Genomic DNA, 20,775 nt, shown 5'->3' with positions numbered 1-20,775 from the left:
CAGCACACAATTTAAAATTTATGAATTGTTTAAATCCATGTAAATTTTTCAGTTAATATTATGGACCCCAATTAACTGTGGGTAACTGATATAAGTGCAGTGGCACCTGCCTGTCATCCCAGCGGCTCTAGAGACTGAGGCAGGAGGATCATGGGTCCAAAGCCAGCCTCAGCAAAAGCAAGGCACTAAGCAACTCAGTGAGACCCTGTCCCTAAATAAAATACAAAACAGGGCTAGGGATGCGGCTCAGTGATCAAGTGCACCTGAGTTCAATCCCTGGTACCCACCCACCCCCCAGCAAAAAACCTGTTGGTAACTGAAACCTTGGAAAGTGAAACTATAGATGTGGGGGGTTAGTGTAATCAGAAATTCTTGACCTAGCCAGAGCTTCCTCTTCCTCCTTCTCTTTCCTCACCTTCTCCCCCATACCACTCCCCTTTCTAAGAAGCATCTCCTCCCAGGGCTCACCACTGACTCCCACTGCTCTGAGCAGTTTTCTGGGGTCTCATGCTCAGGCATCTGAAGCTAACTGTCTATTCCAAGTGCAGCTCTGGACATCCAGTCTTAACTGAACGTGTAAACAACTGGAAAAGTGCCCTTTCCACCAGAAAAGACTGGACAAACATAAGTGACTGGCTTATTGCTTCTTCCAGAATGAGATCAGGGCAAACAATAAGCCTGAAATCTTCAGGAAAAACGAGTTGGGGCTCTGCTGTCCTGGCACAAGTGCTGCCACCACACTATAGAAACAGGCAAGCTCAAACCAGGAAATTCAGAAACTGCTCAGGTGTGAGCTGGTATGAGAACAAGAAGCTCAGAGACTCGGGGGTAGAGACTCTTCCAGGAACCCCCGCAAGTGCCCACAGGGAAGACAAGACTGGAGAGGATTCAGAGAGAGCAGATCCCAACATTCCCAGTTGGAAGAGATGGCAACCACTGTCAAACTCCACCCACATCCCCCTCCTCTGTCTCCCCAAAGGTGTAAAAACCCTAATTTGCTTGGGAATTGCATCATCTGGTAGTTGAGGGTTCTGCGGAAACCCAGTAGCTGGGAGAGGGGAAGAGGGAGAGAGTAGCTCTATGCAGTGGAAGGGTCAGGAATAGAGCAAGTCCTTGCAGACAGTCTGGCTAGAGGCCTGGTAATTCCAAGTGTCTAGTGCACCAGATTCCCATAGCAACCACAAACCTGAGCACAGGTGACTTCTGACTAGATTTACATCAACCCTCCAACTAGTGCCTACAGAAGTTAAGATACGGCTGGCTCATCTCCAATCTTAAAAACTACTGACCTCAGAATCTACTCAGAATCCTATAGAATGTGTGTGGCTTTTAACAAAAAGTTACAGAGCACACAAACAGTCAAGAGGAAACACAAAATATGAAGAGACAAAGCAATCATCAAAACCAGGTGACAGCTGTAATAATTCCTGCTTGGTGGATCTGGACCCTGGGCGACGGACCATCTCCTTGTATATTTTGGATACAGTAGCTTTCCAGCGGTGACACAGCCAACAACTGCCAGAACTTTCCTTGATCTGGATACAGGCTGAATAAAATCTGAAACAGTCAGAAACAGCTAATGACAGATTTAGATATGAGAGCAACAGGATTTAAGTAATTTTGATTACTGTTAAAAATAGAGATATGATGGTGATGATTTATGCATCCAAATTTCACCAGCTTACTCTGAATAGCTTTTTCTTAGATATTAAAATATTCTCATTCGTTTTATGACGCTCAGCTACAATGGGCCTTGATTATCGATATTTGCCAGCTTTTAGGATTAAATATCCAACATCAAAATTAAATTGTCAAAAGTGAGTAACTATGGTTTGCCCATGTAGGAGAGCAGAAGAATGTGGTCTCTGTGATGGTTATAACGTGTATTTGTGAAATCTGCAAAGAACCTGAAATGCCATCAGAAAGTAATGACAGAAAAATGACACATTATGGAAGTTCAAAACAAATGTTTCATATTCTATTTGAAAGTGTCTACAAGTCACAAAATCTGCAATTCCCAAAATAATGCTGAATAGTAGGCACCAAGCTCAAGTTAGCTCCAGAGACCAAGGGAGACCTGGCTCACTCTCATCGTTGAAATCCCAGCACACCCTCCAGGCCTTGCCGAGAGAAGCTTCACAGCCACACAATTGTGTGAGTAGTGAATACAAGGGCACATAGGTGGCAAAGATAATAATAATAATAAAATCATGAAGTCTTTAGAGTTCAGGGTAATTGTTTTGATTCATGCAGAGGTCTCCTGTCTCTGGACACTGCTCCCTCATAGGTTTTAGGAGTTGATGGCACTTGACTCATTGCAGTCATCATGCACCACCCTTGCTGTCTACATGTCACATCCCAGAGGAGCAGATATATGGTCATGCACAGGGGAAGGACAGGCTTCCCTTGCCACCCTAGTCCACCATCCCCATTTGCCTTCAGCATCTCCTTCAAACAAAGTTCAGAAAAATGGGCAAAGAAGGACAAATGATGGATCCGGCACCTTAGATCCTCCCGCCACCCAGCCCAAGGAACCTAGAAAGCCAAATCCACCCAACAAGCCTCGCGCACTTTCACTGACCCCACAGAGGGAGGGCTAGGAGCCGCCATGATACTCACAGAGCACACCACCACAAAGACAAACAGACCCGTGACTTTCACCCACTGCAAGCAGCGCCTGCAAGAGAAAAGGCGGGACATGAGCAGTACGTGGCCGCAATCCTGTTTGCGAGTGGACAGACCTGACCAACCTCAGCTGCTTTTCTGATGCCCTGAGTTATCTCCATTGGAAATCATGCATCGTGACTTCTTTCCATAACTTGGTATGGAGAACTCTGGGCCAGGAAACCCGCTGCCGCATCAGAAAGGGATTGGTGGAGGCACAAAGAGATCAGTGTTAACCCTGAGCATTTGCACACATGTTCCAGCTCCTGAAAATAACGCTCATGATTTGGGACTCTTTGCTAACCTTCTGAAGGCTCCAGTTCTGGTTTTCTGTTTTGTTTTGTTTTTTCTTTTTTTCTGACAAGTTAATTGAGTTCCTTATCTTGGCTCTTCAATTCACATTTATCAATTAGTTTCCCTTACGTTTTCCAGAAGGTAGAATTATAGATTTACCATCAAATATAAAAACAAATAATTCGAGAAAGAAATTGCAAAGTTGTGACTGATTTTATTAGCAAGATCTTTTCAAGAATTCTATAGGCGATAACTTGACAGGTCACATACTCAGCCCAACTGAGGGTTTCCAAAGTTGTTCCAACCCTGTCACTATCACCCTCTTCATAACTGTGGCCCCCAGACCCTACATGAACTTGAACTCAGTCTGCCCTCTGCAGCCCCACAGTCCACCAGCTACAACCCTACCACAGGACCTTTACCTCACCAAGATCCTCCCTGGCTGCAGTCTTCATCTCTGCTCATTCAGCCACAGATCCCATCTCTTTTTATTTTTGTTTTATTTATTTATTTTTGTAGTTGTAGATGGACAAAATGCCTTTATTTTGTTTTTAATTTTTATTGTGGTGCTAGGAAAGCTCTCTGCCACTGAGCTACAGCCCCCACCCTGCATCTCATCTCTTTTTTTTTAATATTTATTTTTTAGTTGTAGATGAACACAATACCTTTATTTTTATTTATTTTTATGTGGTGCTAAGGATCGAACCCAGGGCCTCACACATGCTAGGCAAGTGCTCTACCACTGAGCCCCAACCCCAGCCCTGCATCCCATCTCTTTATGGCACTATTGCTTGCTCTCTTGCCAGCTGCTGTGCTAGGGCAGTCACTGAGGTGGTGTGTTTGCTCTGTCTCTGCACGAGGAAGTGTACTGGCACAGAGCCTATACCAGCTATATGTTTGCAGAAGAAAGGGAGAAGATCTATGTCGGGACATCTTTTTTCTTACACTCTTCACTGAGTTGAGTTCCACACTTGGAAAAATCTGATCCTTTGAAAACGGTAAAGTCTTATTTTCGCATTCTCTTAGACTTAATGAATTTGATGAATAATCATTTCATGCTTCCAAATTATGATTCAACAGCTCCTACTTAAATAGGAATCAAAATGACATTTCTTTTTAAAGAATGAAGCATTAATTGAGCCGTTCTAGACACAAATTTCTTTCTACATAACTGACATGTACAGCAGAGCTGACAATCCACAATAAAATATTTTTTACAAGTTTCTTCACTAATCCAGCCCAGCACTTTCTAGACATAGTGTTAGCCACTTTCAGGGACAATAATCAGTTCTTTCAGGAAAAAGGGGCTGCCCTTCTAAATGACTGTGCATGTGTCTCTAAAGTTGTTTTGTTGTTGTTGTTTGAACATGGTCACCAGAGAAACTTACAAGGAACCAGACAAAATCAGTGTCATTCTGACCCAACCCTTTCAGGTGACCTCGAGTAAACTTTGCTCATTATAATATTAAACTCTGCACCCTAAGGCATTCCTACCCACCACTTTTTGAACAATTGATACATGAAGAAACATAATATCAAATTGAACATGTTCAAAAATGTACCTACCTCTACATGTGATGACCAGTCTTTTTTGTATGAGTTTCCCCAATAAAAACCCCTGGCTTTGTTTGCTCAGGTGACACCATGACACCTTGCTTATAAGTAATAAAACTATCTCCTCTACATCCCTATCTCTTTTTATTTTGAGACAGGATCACAATAAGTTTCTCAGGGCCTCGTTAAGTTGTTGAGGCTGGCTTTGAACTTTCGATCCTCCTGCCTCAGTCTCCCGTGTTGCTGGATTACAGGTGTGTGCCACCATGCCTGGCCTATCTCCACTCTTACCTCTTGGTTGTACTTATTGGCTTATATTCACCAAGAGGTGAACTCCTTGCATTCAGTTACAATATTATAAAATACGATACTAACATCCTTTAGTTCCATATCAAGCACAAGGCAACTATTCCAGGAATCAAAGAGAATAAAACCACTGTTGAAAGTCAAGTCTCAAATGTATGGGATTCTATTTATCTAAATTGCAAGGTAGTTGAGAACATGGCATCCTCTCGAGCTGTTAGCCAGCGGGGAAAACACATTAACAATGCTAGGATTGACCCTTCTCATAACCCATGGGACCATATTACCATTCACATAATTTCATGATTTACATAATTTCAGGGCAAATACATGAGACAAATTTTTGCTGCACCTAGGAGAAGGACTGAGACCACTCCTGGTGAAGAAGCTACAGACAAGTAGGAAGCCTGATGAGAAGAGACAGCTCCATGGTCAAGCAGCCGTGGGGGGACCTGGGGTCTAATCCCTGCTCCAATCTTGGTTCACAATCTGTGTGACCTTAGGCAAAATCCTTACCTTCAAGATACTCTCCATTCACCCCCAGGAATGTTGCCAGTAGAATAACTGAGTAACAGTTCCAGCGAATTACAAGGGTTTGAAAGTGGCCCCTGTGGGCACAGGTAGGTGCACTTGGGGCAAGCACTTGAGTACAATTCAATTCAGCCCATCTTACTGTTAGCACATGGAAGGCCAGAGAGCAAAGGGACACCAGGTGACAGAAGGCAGTAATATGACCCCATATGGTTCTGCCAGTCATTCAGTTATTTCAGGACAGATCCAGAATTGGGACCACTGATTCTCACTCCTAAGTCTTGTTCTGTCCCAGGAGATGATGCTTTTCAAACAGGTTGATCTCAAAAGAGCCCTTTCTCCAAATAAATGTGCACAGGGGGAAAAGCCCAGCAAATAAAACTGTTAGAGTGAGAGCGCTTCCACAAGGGCAGCACCTGTGGCTGTTGATGTGAGTGGCCCAGAGATCCTTGTTCCCCACACCTGCGACAGCCGTCCACTCACGCACACACACATGCAGCCTTAGGCTCCCAGCTCCCACTATGCAGGAGGCCACTGCATCCCTCAGGCTGCACCATGAACTAGACCCAAACCTTCATGGAAAACCACAAAGATGGTATCAAATTCTGAAACACCAGCCCCAGGCACTCCTGAAGTGAATCGATTCTATTTACAAACCTAAAGGCCATGAAGACCCCGAACCCGCAAGCAAAAGGCAGGGAGTATGGGATGTGGGTCATTTATGTTTGTCATCAGCCTCAAGGGCTGCACACCGATTTTTCAGGGCCACTTTAAATGTCCTCCAAGGCCTGGGAGAAAAGTAGAAAACTTTGAAGGAAACGTGGAGCCTGGCTAAATGCCAAATGCCATGCTCCTCTTCACCCTGTCGTTTTAGAAGACTTTAGTGGGGGTGAAACCCCTGCTTTGTCCCATGGCAGTGATCCCACTGCCAGAGCTGGCATCCACCTACCTCAGTGTAGACATGTGGACTCTGAGGTGGGTGCTGTCCGGAAGCTCCCCCTTCTCTGAGGAGGCAGATGTAGACAAACCAGCTGTGTCTCTGCTCAGCAGGTATCTTCCTTCCCACTCAACCGAGCTGTTTTCCCAAGATTCATCAGCGGTGATGAACTCTGAGGAGTAAGCAGGCATGCACCGAGACCTGGAAAACGAGAGCTTGGTAGTTATTTTTGCTTTGCTTTGCCTTTTGTGTGTATGTGTGTGTGTGTGTGTGTGTGTGTGTACAAAATGATAAAGTCAATTCAATGTCCTGGATATTTAGTTCAAAAGTACGTATTAGTTTTAACTGCAAAGGCTGCAAAGGCTGCCTCAGAGCCTCTTCACCAGCATAGAACTCAAAACCTTTTCTAGACCCAGGTGCTCTGGAGGAAAAGCAAAACAAAACATCCAACAAAATAGCCAACAAACACAGAAAGGATCAACAGAAACTAGCTGTGCCCCCAAAACACTCAGAAAGTCATGTTATTTACATAAAATAATGCTGGGTCTGTTTAGGACGGGAAGTGAGGTGTAGGATCCAATCCTTCTGCAATGATGATAACAAGAGTTCTAGTCCTTCCCCACTTTCTCTCCTTACTTCATGGCAGTATTCATCATCCATTTCCAAAGCTCCCACCAGGTGCCTCAACTTCAGTTCAATTGAACACAGTTATTTGGGGAATGAAGGCATAGGTTAGTGCCAGGGAGGGGGTTGGAAACTTGGGAGAAACTTTCTCAGCACAATGTGGTTATTTATTCTGAAATTGCACCAGCAAAGCCAGATTTCCTCTCAGTGGTGAGGTGTGAAATGTCATAGAACCAACCCTGATCTTCAAAAGAATCAAGACGTGAGGCACTTGCTCACTTTGGTGGAAGGAATGGGTCTCTTGACATCACAGGACAATTGGCTCAAAGGAAACCTCCAGGAATCACTCAGGCCTTCAAAATGAATTGTCGGCCTTCAAGAAATATCAGTCTTTTTTGATTTGGGGAATCTTCTAATACAGCTGTTACTGGCTTAGACCAGTTCCCACTTGTTTCAATCTTTGTCTTTCTCTGAATGGGCTTGATCTCTCAATACCTAGATCCATTATACTTGTCCTGAAGCAGAGTTGAGTGGTGTAAGCTTTTCCTCCTCTGTGAATATCTTTCTGGAATGAAGCTGTGGGGCAAGTAGTCTACCTGGATTTCCCACACAACATCCAAGGCAATATGAGCAGGAATGAGCAACATCAGTATTGGCTAGACAGGTCCATGAAGGGGGTCTATGTTTAGAAAGACAAACCAAGGGGAACTTGTTACAAAATTATAGGTGCTCACATCCATTTACATAAATTGGTTGAATCCCTGGTCTTCTGAACAATTCCCTCTGTACAAGTGCACCTGACTCTCAAGAGGCTGTACCAAATGCCAAGGATGTTCATGCATTGCAGAGAATACACATGAGAACACAACATCACCATTAATGACAGCTGCAATCTGTTGTTACATGTTAGAAAAAAGTGAGGATGCTCAAACCTAGCTAACTTAACAGAGTATTATGATTTTCCTGAATATGTATCAGGGCTTTAGAACTGGTTCACAAGAAAAAAAATCATATTCAAAAGGAGAAGCCCCAAGATGAAAATTAGATTGTGTAAAATCAGTATGTAGTGAGATAACAAATGACTGAAAATTGTTAATATTTTCTGTCAATTCTATGACTAGACAATGCTCAGGTATGTGAAAAATAATTTCTCTCTCCTCTTAACTGCTGAAGAAACACAACTGTAACAAAACTGGAACTAAGAAAGTGCTTTCTTATAAATGGAAAAAACAAAGCAAGTTAATTTCAATGCTTTCTTAAATATATATATATATATATATATATATATATATATATATATATATATATTATTAGTTATAGATGGACACAATGTCTTTATTTTACTTTTTGTGGTGCTGAGGATCTAACCTAGTGCCTCATGCATGCTAGGTGTACTCTCTACCTCTGAGCCACAACCCCAGCCCAATGTCAGTGCTTTCTAAAATGGTGGTGTACACTAGAACTTTCTGCAGAGATGGAAACATTCTCTGTTTGCCTAGGCCAGTAGCCAATTGCTGTTGGACACTTGAAGAATTGAATTTTTAATTTTGTTTCAACTTAATTCATCTTAATTTGAATAACCATGTTTGATGAGAAGCCACCATGTTGGTCGGTGCCAATGCAGGGCAAACTCTGACCCTGTACCACTGAACATTCCTGCCCTCGATATGCTGAAAAGGACACATTTATTTCTGAAAATATGTAAATCAATGGATGTTATCTTGATTAAAACTGCCACAAAATTGAGTAAAAGTAAAGCAGCAGAAAGACCTTCCCACAACCAATACTTTAGTGAGCTTCATGCAAAAGCTGTAAGCAAAGCTGACCCATGTTCTGGCCTCTGATGTGAGGCCCAGTTAACACCCCAGAGCACGTCTCTGTGTCCCACATGCTCCAGACGAAGGCTTCCACCTCACTGGTTTTCCAGTGAATCATAAATTCTAAAATGTCTCAGGCCTTAGCAGTTTACTGGATAATTCAAGAGAAAGCATTAAAGAAAGAGATGTATGAAGTGTTTGTTTTTCAAAGATACGGATTAGGAGAGACAGGGACAAGAGTTATCCCACCCCTCCCCCAAAGGGAAGCTTTAAGCAGATGGGTCAGTAGAAATGCCCATCACCCATCTATCACTGAGGGGCTGGCAGCAGGGGGCATACTGTGTAACGAAATGTGTAGGGAGCCAGGGAACACCAAGAAGTGTCTCAGGATTTCTGAAAATTGTTTGCAGAAAAAACAGGAGTTGTGACTGAAGACCTAGCCAAGCCCTCATCCTAGAGGGAGTGTCTCTGCAAATTATCCTCCAGCTTAGCTCTGCTCAGACAATTCTAGAACTACCCAGGTTTGCCTCAGAAAAGACCTTCTGTCTAGCATGAAATGAAACTTTCTTGTGAATCTTACATACAGGGTTTCTCAACTTCATTACTATTGACATTTGGGCTGGTGGGACGGTGTGGGAGGGTTACCTGTGCATCACTCTGACCTCTGACCTTCAATGCCAACAGCACCCCAGGTACCAGTGTGATAAACAAAAATGTCTCCAGACAGTGCCAACCTCACTCCTGGCTGAGAAACCCCAGTCTCACATGGGCTCAGTAATCATTGTAAGGTTATGCTTAAGGTCATTTTGGGAATTCCTAAGCCACAGATATAACCACCAGCATGAGGAACATCCATTACAATGATGTATCGAGGATCTGATAGAGATCAAATGTCAAGTAAAAAGTTATAGCTCAGGAAGAAATTCTCCACCATAAGTGCCATGGACATTGCCCAAAGAGTTCTTACATTCTTAAGAAGAGAAACAAAAATCTCACCCTCTGTTTTGTGAGGAATTATGCAGCAATGGAGTATTTTCTGTAATGCAGGGGTCTTTAGAACTGGAGCTGAAGAACTGAAGCAAAGGAGATGCGGACCTGAAAAAGACAGGAAAGGAACCAGAATCAGCAGCACAAAACAATGGAGGTGTCCCCAATAACAGGGAGCAAGATCCAGCCAAAACTCTGCCCAAGATTCAGCAATAAATTGTACATGGAATTTTGACCCAAAAGAAGTTCTATCTGAATTGTAAAAATCTAGAGTTTAGGAGAGACAATTAGAATTTTTCTCCAGCCTAACCAAAATGCAAAAAAAAAAAAAAAAAAAGCAGAAACTCTCTCAGGAGACCAGATGCTATGGGATTCACACTTTCAGGTTAATGTTAGCATTGACAGGAGACTCCCTCCACATTGGACTTTCCATGCAGAGCTTTCCATCAATACAAGCATTCAATCCGATGCACCCATTTATATGCAGATAATTCTATCTCCAGAGAACACAACATATTCACGTGAAAATGTCCTAATGGCTTCTACTGGAAGACCAAGTAGCAGAAGTCAGGGCCAACTGGTGGAAATAAAATGGTAGCCAGAATGGCATGGAGGAGACTCCCAATGGGCAGCAGCCACAACTGAGGCAAAGCCCTGGGAGGATGCCCCTCTGCTACACTGGCCTGCCTACTCAAAGAAAGGCTGCCAAAAATGTTATCATCCAAATAAGGAGCTTTGTGAAAGGGAAATGATTGTGCAGATGCAAGTGCACCACCAATATATGGCTGATCTCATTAAAGGACACATGATGTTTTATGAGAACTTGTAGAAACCATTTTCACTCCTAATCATTGGGAATATGTTACTTTATACACTGATATACTACCTTTCTTAAATAGCCCAGATGATATAAAGATGCTGTGGGTGCCATGAATCACTCACATAGAGAAATAACAGTCATTCCTTTGGATCATAAATGCACAAGGAAGGGATTATAAGAAAAAATATTTCCACTATTTTTCTCATTCAAGCATTCATTGGTGACAGACAGTAAGACTCTGGTTTTGTGGATGAGTGAACACCAGGCCACTGAGCTGTGACTAACAGCACCCACCATGTCTCCAGGAAGACAGAAATGGAGTCTATTTGAGGTCAGCATGAGTCCCCTTGGCACTATGTCTGGGCTGCCTATGGCCACTTTTGATGGAGAACACAGATGACAGAGAACTCTCTGCTCAGGGGCCTTCCTAGCCAGTAAGGGGAATGTGAAGGGACAAAGGCATAGAGTAGATGCCTTGATTTGGGCAGATGAAGGAAGGAAGGTAGAAGAATTTTTGCCTAAGAAATTTAATAATTAGAGTATTTTTAACAGCTCAAACTGGCTTATGCAATTAGTTGAGTCTACTTCTCCAATCTCTCATAATTGTAAATCTAGAAGGGCTTCAGGTATCTTTAGGAAAAATGTCTCAATGAGTCAACAAATATCTAGGTATTTTCTGTTGCTCCCAGGAATGGTTTAATGCATGGTACTACTGGGAAAGCCCACTATTTCAAAGACCTTGATCATATTATTTAACTACCCTATGCTTCCATTTTCTCAACTGTGTCATATAGATTTAGAGAAAACAACACACACACACACACACACAGCCATCAGCTTTGATGCATTAAATAAGAGGTAAATGTAAAAGAATGAGTTTGATTACTGATGCAATTATTTTCATTAGACTGTGAGTTCCTTATGAATGGCCGCCATGCTGTTTTTATCCACCAATGTAGGTTCTTAATGAATATTAATAATGAATGGTTTAAAACCCAGGAATCATGACTTATTTGGCTGAGAATGACTTTTTGACTCAAACAAAACAGTTTTTTAAGCCATTACAGTGTTCTTAGAATCACCATTGTCCCTCTGAAGAGTGGTTAATGCAGTGCAGGTTCCTTGGAAAGCCTAACCCTGAGGGTCTCAGAACAGCACAGGGCAGCACCATATTACACAACGCACAGGATTTGCCTTCTTGCCTTTAAGGAGGAAATTTGGAAATGGGGGAAGGGTCCAAAGTCCATTTTATCCTCTCTGCAGTGGCTACATGTAGCTGATTTCATTATTGCTTAATATGCTGTTGTACTTAGTAACACATAGTATTTTATGATTGTAGTTGAGCATTATGAAATGGTTTCTAAACTATTTTATATAGTTATATTATTTTTCTAAAAAGCTAAAAATAAAATGAGTTTCACCAGGAAATTTCCCAAGAGGCTTCAGGCCATTCAAAATTTAAACTTGACACCACCCTGATAGTATTTCTCACTGTCTCAAATTCATTCTTCTTCCCAAAGAGGAGAGAACAGAGGAATCCCTCTTTGGGTCCTGTTACTCAGCAGGATCCCGGACCTGCATCCTGGAACACAAACTAAGCATAGAGGAGACTCAGGATGACCCACAATACACATTTCAGAGCTTGGCAATAAAAACTACAGTCTACAGAGCTGAAAGCCTGGCCTGTTTCCTTTGGCGTAATTAAGGGAGAAAGTAGTGATGAGATCTATATTATTCCTGACCTTTTCTCTTCTGAAAAAAGAAATCCCCTTGACATTTTTCTGACTTCACATCTGTGTGGTTTCATAAATTTCAACAGTGTCTGGCTCCCTCATGTCTCAACAAACTCTGTACATGCATTTTCAAAATTCATCCATGCCCATAAACTTATAAGCAGGCAATATTTATTTTGAATAATTTGGAAATATAAAAAGAGGATAACAAATTAAAAATTGTATGTAATCCCATTTTCCAGAGACACCCAAAGCTAACATTTAAAGAACTTGCTTTCAGGGTTGTTATTGTTGTGTTTTTTTTCCTACATATAGTGAATATTTTTCTAAGTCAGATGTATCTATGGATACATGCATACACACATTCTCACACATAAGATGTTTTTCTTCAGATTTTTCAACTTAGCCATCTCATTAGCATTTCCTATGTTATTTATTATTTTCCATCTGGGGCCAGCTCTTCACATCCCCATTGCTTGAAGGTATCCCTAAAGTATCCTAGAAAGAAAGGGGATTCTCCCCCACTCATTATTGCTAGGATTATGTTTGATGAGGATTAACAACAACCATGGTCATTAAAGTGAATGCTTTCTGCATCCAGGATCTGTGCCTATCACCTTATGATCTCATTTACCCCTCATGATAACTCTAAAGATAGATCATTTTCTCTCCATTTGAAAAAAAACAAATGTCATTCAAAAAAGTCAGGCCCTGGGTGGGCCCCCAGCTGCTAAGGGCAGAGCAGCATGTGCCCAGTTCCTGATACCAGTCTGCAGCCCTTCCTTCCCACCAGGAGGCAATGCATCTGAGAGGTGGTGCTAGGCAGGGAGCCCTCCATGCAGATGACCACAAAGAGGCCTTGACGGACCAGTCAAGCAGCAGTCACAGCCAACATGACCCCCATTCTTCTCTGCCAATCAGGGAGAACAATGAGGCTTCACACACACACCTCTCTCTCTCTCTCTCTCTCTCTCTCTCTCTCTCTCTCTCTCTCTCTCTCTCACACACACACACAGACACACACACACACACACACACACACACACTTACTTCATTGTCCCAACCTACCTTCTCAGGAAAGAAAAGCAAATCAGCTAGGAAAAGCATAGCTGAGTTTGCCCCAAAAGTGGTCACTGGAACACAGCCAGGTGAGGAAGAAACACGAGCAGGAAGCTATTACCCATTTACGTGCAGTTTTCACAAGGCTTGGAAGAAGACTGTGATTTCTTACCTGAATACAATCAGAGCCTCTGAGACTCTTGTCATCATTCTGTCTGAGCTGGGATAGGCTTTTTAAGCTCAGTTTAGCACAGAAAGGAAAGTGAGGTCCACAGCTGAGCTGCTTGGAATCCACCTCTGTACGCTCTTCTTCAGGATAAGCCCCCACCACACAGTGCACAGTAAAACAGGAAGGAAGCAAGGTGATCTCATTGGCATCTACATGTCTGAGTTATGGGGGAGAAACACATACAGGGAAGGGCATGGTAATGTAAGACAAAATGAAAAGTGTGATCTCTACTCTGATCTGTGTGGCAACCAAACTCACATCAACACACTTTCCAAAGGTTGTCTCCAAGCTTCCCTAAGGAAACCCAAGAGCAGGCAGGAAGGCAGAGAGCTGAGCGCAGAGGGGAGGTGGCATAAGCCATGCAGAGCTCCATGGGGAGCTACACCCATGGTATTCTTGGCTCTGATGGGCGGTGACCTGTGTCTTCCCAGCGCACAGCCTACACCCTGAGACATGCATGGGCCCCTAGCCTAAGCCACAGTTTCCTCACTGTGGATGCTGGACAAGCCACTAACCCCATAGGTCCCCATCTACTCACCTGTAAGGGAGAAGACCAATGGTCACCACTTCACACAGTTACTGTGAGGATTAAACGGGTGAGTCTAGGGTGTGTGCAAGATCTAGGACATGGCTATGATTTAACGTTCCAGGGTTCCCAACCAAACAACAAAACTGCCCAAAAACTCCAAGGAGTTGGGCATACCTGTCCCACAGTTTGGCCTGGCCCATGACCTTGCTGAGCACAGGGTCCACATCTTCCACTTGCCTGCTCTTCCAGCTTTGTTGAGCACCTCTTCACAGTAGAATTCCCTCCCTCTGGTCATCTCTCCCCTAGCTCCTGCCCTCTTAGGGGAGGGTTTAACACAGCTGTTGGGCAGAGCCATCCTTCCCACTGTCCACTCTAGAAGTGAGAGGTGTCGTGTTCAGGACAGTGACCCAGAGCAGGTGGTGGCCATGGACTCCGTGATATTGCTGACTCTTATGACAACTTTAGGAATAAAATACACCAAAAAGTCTTTTTGCTGATAAAAGAGGAGGAAATAACACTCTTTTTTTATTTGTTATTTTTAGACATACATGTAAATAGAGTATATTTTGACATATAAAACACATGGAGTACAACTTATTCCATTGAGGATCCCATTCTTGTGTTGTACATGATGTGGAGTTTTACTGGTGGATGTATTCCTATATGAACATAGGAGAGTTATGTCTGATTCATTCTACTGTCTTTCCTATTCCACCTCCCCTCCCTTCCCTTCATTCCCCTTTGCTTAGTCCACTGAATTTCTATTCTTCCCTCTCCAGGCCCATTATTGTGTGTTAGCATCTGCACATCTGAGAAAACATTTGGCCTTTGGTATTTTGGGACTGGCTTATTTCACTTAGCATGAGAGTCTCCTGTTCCATCCATTTATTGGCAAATGCTTTAATTTCATTCTTCTTTATGGTTGAATAATATTCCATTGTGTGTGTGTGTGTATATGTGTGTGTGTGTATATATATATATATATATATATATATATATATATATATATATATATATATCACATTTTCTTTACCCATTCATCAGTTGCAGGGCACCTAGGTTGGTTCCACAGCTTAGCTATTGTGAATTAAGTTGCTATAAACATTGGTATGGCTATGTCATGTAGTATGCTGCTTTTAAGTCCTTTGGGTATATACTGAGGAGTAGGATAACTGAGTCAAATGGTGGTTCCTTTCCACATTTTCTGAGGACTCTCCATACTGCTTTCCAGAGTGATTGCACCAATTTGCAATCCCACCAGCCATGTATGAGTGTGATTTTTCCCCACATCCTCACCAACATTTATTGTGATGCGTATGCTTGATGATTGCCATTCTGACTGGAGTGCAATGAAATATCAGTGTAGTTTTAATTTGCATTTCTCTAATTGCTAGAAATGTTGACCATTTTTTCATGTTTTTGTTAACTGATCATATTTCTTCTTCTGTGATGTGTCTGTTTGGTTCCTTTGCCCATTTGCTGATTGGGTTATTATTATTTTTTTGGCAGTGGGGAGGGGGTTACGTTTTGAGTTCTTTATATATCCTGGAGATTAATGTTCCTTCTGAAGTATAGGTGGCAATGATTTTCTCCCATTCTGCAGGCTCTCTCTTCACACTCTTGATTATTTCCTTTGCTGTGAAGAAGCTTTTTAGTTCAATAAAATCCTGTTTATTGATTCTTGATTTTATTTTCTGCACTTTAGGAGTCTTCTTGAGGAAGTTGGTACCTAGACTAACATGTTGTAAAGTTGAGCCTTATATTTTCTTCTAGTAGGCACAGGTTGTTTTCTGGTCTAATGCTTAGGTTCTAGATACACTTTGAGTTGAGTTTCATGCAGGATGAGAGGGGTTAAATTTCATTCTGCTACATATGGGTTTCCAGTTTTCCCAGCATGATTTGTTGAAAAGGCTAGCTTTCCTCCAATGTATGTTTTTGGCATCTTTGTCTAGTATAATATAACTATATTTATGTGGGTTTGACTCTGGGTCTTCTATTCTGTTCCATTGATCTTCATGTCTGTCATGGTGCCAATACCATGCCATTTTTTTGTTACTATTGCTCTATAGTATAGTTTAAGGTCTGGATTTGTGATGCCACCTGCGTCACTCTTCTTGCTACAGATGGCTTTGGCTATTCTGGGTCACTTATGTTTTCAAATAAATTTCATTGCTTTTTCTATTTCTTTGAGGAATGTCATTGGAATTTTGATTGGAATTGTATTAAATCTATAGAGTGCTTTTGGTAGTATGGTCATTTTAACAATATTAATTCTTCCTATCCAAGAACAGGGAGATCTTTCCATCTTCTAAGGTCTTATTTAATTTCTTTCTTTAGTGTGCTGTAGTTTTCATTATAGTGGTCTTTCACCACTTTTATTAAGTTTATTCCCAAGGTTTTTTTTATGTTTTTGTTTTTGTATTTTGGGGGCTAATGTAAATGGGGTAGTTATCCTAATTTCTCTTTCAGAGTATTCATCACCAATGTACAGAAATGCATTTGATTTATGGGTGTTGATTTTATATCTTACTATTTTGCTGAATCCATTTATTAGTTCTAGAAATTTTCTGGTGGAGTTCTTTGGATCCTCTAAGTATAGAATTATATTGTCAGCAAAAAGTGATACTTTGAGTTCTTCTTTTCCTATTCATATCCCTTTAATTTCTTTCATCTGTCTAATTGCTCTGGCTAGAGTTTCAAGGACTATGTTGAATAGAAGGGGTGAAAGAGGGCATCCCTGTTTTGTTCCAGTTTTTAGAGGGAATGCTTTCAATTTTTCTCCATTTAGAATTATGTTAGCCTAGGACTTAGCATAGATAGTTTTTACAATGTAGGGTATGTTCCTATTATCCCTAGTTTTTCTAGTGTTTTGGACATGAAGGGATGCTGTATTTTATCAAATGCTTTTTCTGCATCTATTGAGATGATCATATGATTCTTTTTTTTGTTGTTTCTTTTTTTTTATTGTTGGTCGTTCAAAACATTACATAGTTCTTAATACATCATATTTCACAATTTGATTCAAGTGGGTTATGAACTCCCAATTATACCCCATATAGAGATTGCTGAATCACATCAGTTACCCTTCCATTGATTGACAAATTGCCTTTCTAGTGTCTGATGTATTCTGCTGTCTGTCCTATTCTCTACTATCCCCCCTCCCCTCCCCTCCCCTCCCCTCCCCTTTTCTCTCTCTACCCTTTCTACTGTAAATCATTTCTTCGATTTGTATTATCTTGTCTTACCCCTCCTTTCCTCTTATATGTCCTTATGTATAACCCTGAGGATCGCCTTCCATTTCCATGCGATTTCCCTTCTCACTCCCTTTCCCTCCCACCTCTCATCCCTGTTTAATGTACATCTTCTTCTCAAGCTCTTCCTCCCTACCCTGTCCTTGTTTATTCCCCTTATATCAAAGGGGTCATTTGGTATTTGTTTTTTAAAGATTGACTAGTTTCACTTAGCATAATCTGCTCTAATGCCATCCATTTCCCTCCAAATTCTATGATTTTGTCATTTTTTAATGCAGAGTAATACTCCATTGTGTATAAATGCCACATTTTTTTTATCCATTCATCTATTGAAGGGCATCTAGGCTAATTCCACAATCTTGCTATCGTGAATTGAGCTGCTATGAACATCGATGTAGCAGTGTCCCTGTAGCATGCTCTTATTAGGTCTTTAGGGAATAGACCGAGAAGGGGAATAGCTGGGTCAAATGGTGGTTCCATTCCCAGCTTTCCAAGAAATCTCCATACTGCTTTCCAAATTGGCTGCACCAATTTGCAGTCCCACCAGCAATGAACAAGAGTGCCCTTTTCCCCGCATCCTCTCCAGCACTTATTGTTGTTTGACTTCCTAATGGCTGCCAATCTTACTGGGGTGAGATGGTATCTTAGGGTAGTTTTGATTTGCATTTCTCTGACTGCTAGAGATGGTGAGCATTTTTTCATGTACTTATTGATTGATTGCATGTCCTCCTCTGAGAAGTGTCTGTTCAGGTCCTTGGCCCATTTATTGATTGGGTTATTTGTAATCTTATTGTCTAATTTTTTGAGTTCTTTGTATATTCTGATTATTAGGGCTCTATCTGAAGTGTGTGGAGTAAAGATTTGTTCCCAGGATGTAGGCTCCCTGTTTATCTCTCTTATTGTTTCTTTTGCTGAGAAAAAACTTTTTAGTTTGAGTAAGTCCCATTTGTTGATTCTAGTTGTTAACTCTTGCGCTATGGGTGTCCTATTGAGGAATTTGGGGCCCGATCCCACAGTATGTAGATCATAACCAACTTTTTTTTCTATCAGATGCTGTGTCTCTGATTTAATATCAAGCTCCTTGATCCATTTTGAGTTAACTTTTGTGCATGGCGAGAGATAGGGATTCAGATTCTTTTTGATGCAAATGGATTTCCAGTTTTCCCAGCACCATTTGTTGAAGATGCTATCCTTCCTCCATTGCATGCTTTTAGCCCCTTTATCAAATATAAGATAGTTGTAGTTTTGTGGATTGGTTACTGTGTCCTCTATTCTGTACCATTGGTCCACCCGCCTGTTTTGGTACCAGTACCATGCTGTTTTTGTAACTATTGCTCTGTAGTATAGTTTGAAGTCTGGAATCGCTATACTGCCTGATTCACACTTCCTGCTTAGCATTGTTTTTGCTATTCTGGGTCTTTTATTATTCCATATGAATTTCATGATTCTTTTATCTATTTCTACAAGAAATGCTGTTGGAATTTTGATTGGCATTGCATTGAACTTATAGAGAACTTTTGGTAATATCGCCATTTTGATGATGTTGGTTCTGCCTATCCATGAGCAGGGTATATTTTTCCATCTTCTAAGGTCTTCTTCTATGTCTTTCTTTAGGGTTCTGTAATTTTCATTGTATAAATCTTTCACCTCTTTTGTTAGGTTGATTCCCAAGTATTTTATTTTTTGGGGGGATATTGTGAACGGAGTAGTTTTCCTCATTTCCGTTTCAGAGGATTTGTCGCTGATATACAGGAATGCCTTTGATTTATGCGTGTTGATCTTATATCCTGCCACTTTGCTGAATTCATTTATTAGCTCTAATAGCTTCTTTGTAGACCCTTTTGGGTCTGCTAGGTATAGAATCATATCATCTGCAAATAGTGATAATTTAAGTTCTTCTTTTCCAATTTTTATGCCTTTAATTTCTTTTGTCTGTCTAATTGCTCTGGCCAGTGTTTCGAGGACTATGTTGAACAGAAGTGGTGAGAGAGGGCATCCCTGTCTTGTACCAGATCTTAGAGGGAATGCCTTCAATTTTTCTCCATTCAGAATGATGCTGGCCTGTGGCTTATCATAGATTGCTTTTACAATGTTGAGGTATGATCCAGTTATCCCTAATTTTTCTAGAGTTTTGAACATAAAGGGATGCTGTACTTTGTCGAATGCTTTTTCTGCATCTATCGAGATGATCATATGGTTTTTATTTTTAAGTCTATTGATGTGGTGAATAACATTTATTGATTTCCGTACATTGAACCAGCCTTGCATCCCAGGGATGAATCCTACTTGATCATGGTGTATAATTTTTTTGATATGTATTTGAATCCGATTCGCCAGAATTTTATTGAGGATTTTTGCATCTAGGTTCATTAGAGATATTGGTCTGTAGTTTTCTTTCTTTGAAGTGTCTTTGTCTGGTTTCGGAATCAGGGTGATGTTGGCCTCATAGAATGAATTTGGAAGTTCTCCCTCTTTTTCTATTTCCTGAAATAGCTTGAAAAGTATTGGTGTTAGTTCCTCTTTAAAGGTTTTGTAAAACTCTGCTGTATACCCATCCGGTCCTGGGCTTTTCTTAGTTGGTAGTCTTTTGATGGTTTCTTCTATTTCCTCTATTGTTATTGGTCTGTTTAGGTTGTCAATATCCTCCTGACTCAATCTGGGCAGATCGTAAGACTTAAGGAATTTATCTATGCCTTGACTATCTTCTATTTTATTGGAGTATAAGGATTCAAAATAATTTCTGATTATCTTCTCTATTTCTGAGGTGTCTGTTGTGATATTGCCTTTTTCATCCCGTATGCTAGTAATTTGGGTTCTCTCTCCTCTTCGTTAGCATGGCTAAGGGTCTGTCAATTTTATTTATTTTTTCAAAGAACCAGCTTTTAGTTTTGTCAATTTTTTCAATTGTTTCTTTTGTTTCAATTTCATTAATTTCAGCTCTGATTTTAATTATTTCTTGCCTTCTACTTCTTTTGCTGTTGTTTTGCTCTTCTTTTTCTAGGATTTTGAGATGAAGTATGAGATCATTTATTTGTTGGTTTTTTCTTTTTTTGAGGAATGAACTCCAAGCAATGAATTTTCCTCTTAGAACTGCTTTCAATGTGTCCCATAGATTCCGATATGTTGTGTCTGTGTTTTCATTTAACTCCAGGAAGTTTTTAATTTCCTCCTTAATGTCTTCTAAAACCCATTGATCACTCAGCAACCTATTGTTCATTCTCCAAGTGATGCTTGATTTTTCCTTCCTTCTTTTATCGTTGATTTTCAGTTTCATTCCATTATGATCAGATAAGATGCATGGTATTATCTCTACCCCTTTATATTGTCTAAGAGTTGCCCTGTGACATAATATATGGTCTATTTTTGAGAAGGTTCCATGTGCTGCTGAGAAAAAAGTGTAGCTACTTGATGTTGGGTGGTATAGTCTATATATGTCAATTAAG

The 20,775-nt window shown here is 41.0% G+C and overlaps 1 protein-coding gene across 1 annotated transcript in view; it reads right to left on the bottom strand.

Moving 5' to 3' along the window:
- Oca2 (OCA2 melanosomal transmembrane protein) overlaps positions 1–20,775 on the bottom strand; it is a 364,563-nt gene that overhangs the window by 254,016 nt on the left and 89,772 nt on the right. Inside the window, exons 2-5 of the mRNA XM_077799930.1 lie at positions 9,721–9,789; positions 6,296–6,484; positions 2,620–2,677; positions 1,485–1,557 (exon numbers count right to left, since the gene is read on the bottom strand). Of these exons, the coding sequence (XP_077656056.1) occupies positions 1,485–1,557; positions 2,620–2,677; positions 6,296–6,484; positions 9,721–9,789 (389 nt within the window). The remainder of the gene's footprint in view (positions 1–1,484; positions 1,558–2,619; positions 2,678–6,295; positions 6,485–9,720; positions 9,790–20,775) is intronic.

Source organism: Urocitellus parryii, chromosome 6 (assembly GCF_045843805.1).
Source record: "Urocitellus parryii isolate mUroPar1 chromosome 6, mUroPar1.hap1, whole genome shotgun sequence".
NCBI classification, from domain to species: Eukaryota; Metazoa; Chordata; class Mammalia; order Rodentia; family Sciuridae; genus Urocitellus; species Urocitellus parryii.
The sequence above is the reverse complement of the archived record's forward strand: the minus strand, read 5'-3'. Positions and strand labels throughout refer to the sequence as shown.